This window comes from Daucus carota, chromosome 6 (genome assembly GCF_001625215.2).
Source record: "Daucus carota subsp. sativus chromosome 6, DH1 v3.0, whole genome shotgun sequence".
In the NCBI taxonomy this organism is placed as follows: Eukaryota; Viridiplantae; Streptophyta; class Magnoliopsida; order Apiales; family Apiaceae; genus Daucus; species Daucus carota.
This window is the reverse complement of record NC_030386.2, coordinates 20,026,853-20,035,398: the sequence shown is the minus strand read 5'-3', so window position 1 is coordinate 20,035,398 and position 8,546 is coordinate 20,026,853. Positions and strand designations below refer to the sequence as shown.

Below are 8,546 nucleotides of genomic sequence, written 5' to 3'. Positions count from 1 at the left end.
TTTGCATGCAAGACCATGCATATCCAAGAGTTCTGATTCCATGTTCCCCTGTTATATTCTGTGACATGGGGTTGCCTTATTGTCTAAACGAGTAAACGGGACAACTTGCGTGTCTTTGAATCAGATGATAAACTTTCTTAAAAGAAGATAACTTGCTTGTCTTTAAATTCTTAAAAGAAGAAAGCGCCTTCTTTCTCATGTTGTATTTCAACACCATTTATTTATGAGAATATAACTCTTCATAAAAAAAAAGGTGGTCATTACTGTAAGCTCACAGAGATAAGTCATAAATCATATATATGCAAGCCAAAGGGTATTTAATTTTTTATCATCCGGGTTGTTTCTACTATCAAGCAAAAAGAATTGATGCCTCTTCAGCATTCTTTAATTTAATTTTTGAAAAGTGCAGACTGGAACTTGTCACGGAGCCCAGAAGCACAAACATATATAACAGATTTAACTTGCTGCTGATATTTCAACATATTTTGAATACAATCTATCAGATTTGAGATAGAAGAATAAGGAATATTTATTTTGCAGGATATGTGCAATATGATGTCATAATTAACAACCGATACTGAGAAGATCTTAGAAATAATGTATGTACATATACATCAAGAAAAAGAGTAAGGGTGATACTAGTTACTGAAAAAATGACAATCAGGGATTTTCTGATCATATCAGGAAGACAGGAAATGCTTCTTGCGACCCATTTTAACCATCTCTAGATTTCGAGCACCTCCAATCAAGCAACCATCACAAGATTTACCAATGAGAAAACAAATCTATCTTTCTGCCAGATAGAGAGGCATGTTAGTCACACCCTCATAGGGTCATACCGTAGATAGGGTGCATTCGACAACCATTACCAATAATCTCCATAAGAACAGGATCTACGATCCCTGATCACTATCTTCCTTTCAAAAATTCTAGAGATAGCTTTACTGCTGCATGACAATCAGAACATATTCGCAAATTTTTTACTACACGGATCAGAGTTCCCTTTTTGGTGGCGATAAGTCCAAAGGCAACGGCCTATAACATCACGTCATTCGGAGACATGTTCATCATTGCATCTGCTGGAAGTATTTCATCGCTTCACTACACCTTTTGCTACGTACAAGCCCACCAATACCCGAGTTCCACGACACCAAATCCTTTTGCGGCATATCATTAAAGAACTGCATCATTTTTTCCACTTCACTAGACCTAGCAGATCCTCCTAAAATCATATTATACGCCATGAAATCCTTAACCGGTGCTTGCTCAAATAACGCTCTCGCATCCTTGACATTCCAAACTCTCACATACCCATTTATCATTATATTCCAAACAACCATATCCTTATTCGGCATTCTACAAAACAACTCCTGCCCTCTCTCTATATCACCAAATTTACTCACAAACCCATGCAAAATCGCCGTCCACGCGACCATATCCTTCACAACCATCTCCTCAAAAACTCTATATGCATACTGCATATCTTAAACCCACTATAAAACTCAATCAAACTAGTCCCCACAAAAACATCCAACTCAGGCCCAACTTTCAACACCTCCCCATGAGCACATTTCCTTCCCTCTACATTGCTCCCACAAATCATTACAAGCCCGTATAACAAACGGGTACGTCAACTTATCCCCGATCACCCCCCTCATCTTCATTTTCTCAAAAAGTATAAGGGCATTTCTCGGCTCTTGATGCTGTTCAAACCCTCTTACCATTGTGTTCCAAACGAAAGAATTTGGGTGAGACATTTCATCAAACAGCTGCTGTGCGTAGTTCATGCAGCGCCATGTAGAACAATGGGTGATGAAGTTTCCCATGGCGAAGCTGTCTTGGTGAAGATTTGTTCGGATGAGATGGACGTGGATTGATTTTAAGTGGTTTAAGGTTTTCAGTTTTCACTGAGTTTGGGGTTTTTAACAGGTACAGCGTACAGGAGATGCTTATGTGAGTTGCCATCCATTTGCAAAAACTTTGTGGATTTAATTTTTATCAAAATTCAATATCTCTTGAATTTTATTTTCAAAAATGTTTTATGTAAATTCAAATGAACATGTTCTTTTTTTCTTTTCTTTTGTGAAATAAAAGCACTTGCTCGATAAACTAATATTCCGAGGATTTTTTTTCATTTAAAAAACGGGTTAATTATCTAATTGAGCACTCACTTCACACCAATAAGGGTGTTTGTTTCCGGCTTTTAAGCGGGGTTTCTGGTTTATAAGTTAGAAGCACTTATTTGTACCGTTTGTGTAAAAAGTCAAGAACTTCTACTTATTTCCCAAACACTTTAATCACTTATAAGTCTTAACATGCTTCTAACTTCTACTCCATTTTTTTATTTTAAGCAAGAAGCACTTATTTTAAGCTCACCCAAACGGCCCCAATATATCATCCGGGACACTTTCGAATTTTCGGTCTCATTTAAAATACCGTTTTTAGGTTTTGTATCGGTCTTAAAAATAAAACATTAAATTCAAAAACAAATAGACAACTTAAGAAGTGTTACTTACAGGACATTAACATAGTAGGCTATAGAGATTATGTAGGTATAATTAATTGAATTTTCGCGTCCAAAAAATGGGTAAAATTGATGGCGGAAGAGATGAGTTAGGAAGAACCTAATAAGCCGTATATAGCCATTTTTCGGACGCAGAAATTCAATTAATCGTACCTACATAATCTCTATAGCTTATTGTGTTAAATCCCCATAAGTAACACTTTTCAAACCGTCGATTTGTTTTTGAATTTAACTTTTTACTTTTGAGACTAATACAATTTCTGAAAACAGTGTTTCAAATGAGGCCGAAAATCTAGATGATATATTAGTGTGAAGTCAGTGCCCAATCAGATAATTAATCCTTTAAAAAACTTATTATCTAACCGAAAAACATAAAAATGTCCCTGAAAGTTTAGATAATAAAACTTGTTGGTTGAAAATAAAATGTCCTAAACTTTAAATTCACGCTACTTCCGCCTCATCCCTCAAACATAGAAACAAGAACGCTCTATTAATAATTGAAAAATACTAATAATCGTTAAAATCTCAAAATCAATATAATTTTTCAAAATATAAAAAGATGAAAAAAATAAATAAAATAAGAAGAAAATAGATAGAAAATTATCTAATCAAAGAGAAAACTTTTGATTAGATACTTTAAAATACTTCAATCCATTTTTTAAATTTAACAATTATAATATAATTTTCAATTTGCCAAAATATTCATCCGAATCTAATATAAATTCATACGGTTAAAGTTTGACAAATATGTATCGGCAAGTTATTAATACTAGGCACGGGCGGGTATATAGTTTGTAATTTAAATTTTAACATTATTATATTAGTATTTTTTATTAATGAATTGAATTTTAATTAGTTATAGCATCATTGTAATTTTTTTATGAAATATTATATAACAATGTATTGTTACAAGTGTTTTTAATATTTGAAACTGTTTAACAATGTAAGAGTAATAGACCTCCATATGTTGTACAGTTGTAGTTTTAGTGGAGGAAATCAAAAAAAAAAAAAACTAAAATTTTGGACTACAAATTGTACCTATTTTGGCTTATTGTAGTATAGTATAGATAGTATAGATTAACTTTATAAAATTTTCTTATAGCTAGGGAGTATAATAGAAAAATCTTGCCATGTCTAAAAGCATATGCACCTATCGAACCATATCAATCTGTCACCTCAGATTTTTTGATAGAGTTTGTTACTAAACATAATCATACTAGTAGCAGGGAATGGATATTCAGCCAAGAAAGCTACACTGGAGCTAACCTCCTCTTCAAAAAGGATACGATGGGAATTTATTTGGAAATTAATAGTGCCACAAAAGATTAAAATCTTCTTGTGGAAACTACACCTAAATGTTCTCCCCACAAGAAATCTCCTAGTTGTGAGAGGTATAAAAACTACAGGAAGAGATGAGTGCACTTTTTTTTGGCAATTTCGAAGAAACGGGGTGTCATATCTTTCATGAATGTCATTATGCCATAGCTCTGTAGGATCAGGTGTGTGACCGCTGACAAATTCATTTATCAACCTTACAATTAAATTCTCTTACAAGAATGTGGAACTCTTTAAGATATTTTCACGTTAAAAAAGCAAAGCTTGTCTGGAAAATAGTAATAAGTGCAACCTTATGGATCATTTGGATTTCCAGAAATGACTCAGTTTTTAAATGTAAGAATTAAACAAGTTCATTGAGGCATGTTGGTTTTGGTTAGGGCTGTAATTCGAGCCGGGTCGAGCCGGATTTAGGTTATTCGAGTTCGAATTCGGGTTTAATATAAACGAGCCGAGCCGGACGAAAATGTTATACGAGCTGAAAATTGTGTCCGAAACCGACTCGTTTTTTTCACGAGCCGGGTCGAGCTTACTCGCGAGTTTAACGAGTCGGGTTCGTACGAGCCGGGTTCGGGTAACTCGTTTAACTCACTTGTTAAAACTGCCCTGTCCATAATAATTCATAAGCCCGGGCCCAAAAACAAATGATAACCCGTTAACATAATACCCCTAACAGCCCAAATGCCTAACCCAGCAAGGCAGCAACTCATCAGCAAGGCGAATACACTTGAGTTTAGACACACAAATCCCTAATCCGATTGTCGACTACTACGGCGGGTGCGAGTGAGAGTTTCAAATGCTTCGACTCATGAAGTAAGTTACTAAGTTGCATATTTATACAAATACAATCATATATCTTTATCTTGTTAATATCTTGTTGTCATTGGGTATATGTAAACAAGGTGTTTGTTTATATTCTTGAAAAAATGACTCTGATTAAATTGAATCCATTGATGTTTCTAGTAATCTATTGTAAGTTGTGTACTTGTGTGAAGTGTATATTACTATAATTGAGACTTGAGATTAACTTGTCTGCCCATTTATTTGATCCAGGGAAATGGATTCGTCAAAAAACAAAAAGAAAACGAATGCTCCTAATATTGAGATAATACCAGAGAACGCACCATATATGGATGATAGTCATATCACAGTTAGAAGCTTTGCGGATGAATCATTTTCCGACGAAGATGTTGAACAAGAAGAAGTCTCAAAATTATCAACGAAACGTAAAAGGGATGTCCAAGATGTGGCTGCAAATGAAAATAGGAATTCGGAAGAACCTGAAATTGGAAGCGAAAAAGATGGGTCTGTACCGGTGCCGGAAACCAGTGACCAGCCTTTTCAGAAAAAACCTAAGAAGAAGACCTCGGGTGTTTGGGAGTATATGGATACGATTAATGTTAAAGGTGTCGAAAGATACAGGTGCACGCTCTGTTCTAAACTCTTTCTGAAAAATAAGACTTCTTCAACTTCCTCAATGAAAAGACATCTTGAAAAATGTGTGAAGGCACACAGTGGTACTCTGCAACCACAACTTCAAGTTCGACGAGGTCTTGGCGATGAGGTACAAGTTTCTGCATTTAAATATGATCATGCCTTAATGAGGGAAAAAGTATCTCATTATGTCATGATAAATGAGTTACCATTTTTACATGTAGAAAGCTTTATGTGGAATGAGGTAATGAAGACTGCAACACCTTTTTATCAAAAAATAACTCGAGGAACATTAAAAGGTGATTGTAGGAGTACATATGAAATTGAAAAAAAGAAATTAATAGAGTTGTTTAGGTCTGCCTGGAGAATCAATATCACAACTGATATGTGGACTTCTAGTTGTCAAAAGCTTGGCTACATGGTTATCACTGCCCATTGGATTGATGAAAAATGGAAATTAAATTCGAGGATTATAAACTTTTGCAATGTTCCCCCACCTCATTCTGGCGATGTTATTTCTGATTCTTTATATAAATGTTTGGTTGATTGGAAAATTCAAGATAAAATTGGGACAGTAACGGTGGATAATGCAAAGGCGAATGATGTAGCTATAAGAAATTTAAAAGATTCTTTTATCATTAGGAAACCATCATTACCAGTTGAAGGTCAATTATTCCATGTGCGTTGTAGTGCACACATACTAAATCTTTGCGTTCAAGATGGGCTTAAACCTATTATGTCAATTGTTAGTAGAGTGAGGGATGGGATCAAATATATTGGTTTTTCAGAAGGTCGAAGAAAAAAGTGGGCTGAAATTTCTGAGTTGCTGCAAATTAAGCCAAAAAAGCTGATTTTAGATGTTTCTACGAGGTGGAACACTACTTATCACATGTTATATTGTGGTCTGCAATTTAAACAAGTCTTTCCTAGATATGCTGTTTGGGACAAATCATTTAGGGAATATGTTCCAAGTGAAGAAGATTGGGTGAAAGTAGGTCATGTTTGTTCTTTATTAAGGGTGTTTGATGATGCTACTAGAATAGTTTCAGGAAGCGAGTACCCCACCTCTAACTTATTTCTTTCAGAACTTAAAAGGGTGAAAGAATTGCTAGATAAAAAAGTAGTTGATTCAAATTCCTACATGAGAGAAATGGCAGGTACAATGCAAGAGAAGTTCGATAAATACTGGGGGGAAAGTAATCTCATGATGTCTATAGGGGCTGTGATGGATCCGAGATTCAAGATGAAACTTATTAGCTTTTGCTTTCCTATTATTTATCCGCTTGAGGGTGAAAGTGAAAAACAGCATGCCCATTTAAAAGTTGTCTTGAATGATTGTAAGTCTAAATGTAAAGACAACCCTATCTGTTACATAGGGATGACAACTCAACAATAGAACAAGACAAGTAAATAACACTACGCCTGCACCGGAATCGGAAGATACGAAGACAAAGGTTGAAGAAGCCATCTACAGTCTTGAAGGAATAAGTTCACTGGAAGAAGTTCATTAATATGTTCATGCATCAGTGAAGAATAAAGATTGAAGTATTCAAGATTGTGGAAGCAATGAAGATGTTGTCCAAGTACTCGAAAGATTTTAGTGCAACCCCTGAAGCAAGATATTTCTATATATCTTGGTTGGTTATTTATAATCAACAAACTGAAGCATAAACTAACCCGGAACCGACTGATCAATGTTTGCTGACAAAGAAGGTACAATGTTTGACTTCAGTGTTAGTCGCTTGTGAACCAGACCAGTGCACTAAGCGTCAGCACGTACGGAGCTTTGCAAAGTATTTATCGATCGAAGAATTGATCCAGTCATATCAAGTCATTTGTTCCAAAGCCAAGCCAAGTCAAGCCAAATGCCAGCTATGCCAAAGCTTACTGCTCAAATGCCATATGTCAAAGCTTCCACAGAAAGCCATATCAGGAAGTGACATTTTATATATGTGTGCACTTATATAATTGTATATGTACAAATATAATTATATATGTATATTTATGTATATTTAATTAAATATAATATATATAATATATATGTATATATGTTCTTAAACATATGTATATGTATATTTATATGTATATATATTTAAATAAATATATATGTATATAGTATATGTATTTATATTTTACATAAACATTTATATATTTAAGTGTATATATATATTATATTATGTGCATAAATATATGTATATTTATATCTATAGGTAATTATATATATCTCTATATATATATTTATATTTATATTTACATATAATTATATGTATATTATATATATTTGAATATATGAGAATATATTTAAATATATGTATATATATATATATTACTATATGTTTGTATAAATATTATTTATATATATTTATATGTATATCTTTATTTATACATATATTTATATAATATTATGAATATAATATAATATATATAATATATGATTTGTGCCAACTCAAGATTTGAGCTAATTTGGCTAAGTTGGGAGAGGAGCAAACTCAAGTCAATCTCAGTCAAAGGAGTGATAACAAGGAAAGCTTTTACAATGGTGGAGCAACTTTTGACTAAGTCAAAAGACACTATGGTGGAAGCTATGAGAGGAGCAACATTTGACCAAAGTCAACAGCTCTTCCTCACTTAGAAAATTCTCTAAGTATCATCACAAGTGAAGACAATGCACTCTTGAGGAGCAAACTTTGACCAAGTCAAAGTTCGTCCCCAAGTGATGAGAGAGAACAAGGAAGCTATGTGAGGAGCAACATTTGACCAAAAGTCAAAGGCTCTTCCTCACTTAGAAAATTTTCTAAGTACATCACAATGGAGTATCCACACTCTTGAGGAGCAAACTTTGACCAAGTCAAAGTTCGTCCCCAAGAGATGAGAGAGAACAAGGGAGCACATTCACTATGGAGTTTCTTGGAGTTAGATTTATTTTGTTAAATCGAATCCGTCCAGGACGAACTCAAGTCGTCCAGGACGAACTCGTTAACCATGGTTAGTTTATGAAAGCCTATAAATATGTGATTGTGGTTCTCACAATTAACAACATCCTTCGGGATGGATGGCCAAGTGCTATGCACAAACTCTCTCAAATATTCACACACCCTAGCCTAGTTTTGTACCATAAATATTTGTAGTGGATAGGGCTTGTAATATTTAGAGGAGTGGTCATTGTAGCCAACCTTCGGGTTTGGATTTGTAGCACCCTTCGAGGTATTTATCAATATACAGATATACCTTGGAAAATATTGTGTGTTGGTTT

General features: G+C 34.3%; 1 protein-coding gene across 1 annotated transcript; it reads left to right on the top strand.

Annotated features, from left to right (window-relative positions):
• The first annotated feature begins 4,560 nt into the window (after nucleotides 1-4,560).
• Nucleotides 4,561-6,689, top strand: LOC135147241 (zinc finger BED domain-containing protein RICESLEEPER 2-like). The gene is made up of 2 exons (XM_064080123.1): nucleotides 4,561-4,672; nucleotides 4,913-6,689. Exons 1-2 carry the CDS (start codon nucleotides 4,656-4,658, stop codon nucleotides 6,687-6,689), a joined length of 1,794 nt encoding a protein of 597 aa, XP_063936193.1. The 5' UTR covers nucleotides 4,561-4,655.
• The last annotated feature ends 1,857 nt before the right edge of the window (nucleotides 6,690-8,546 follow it).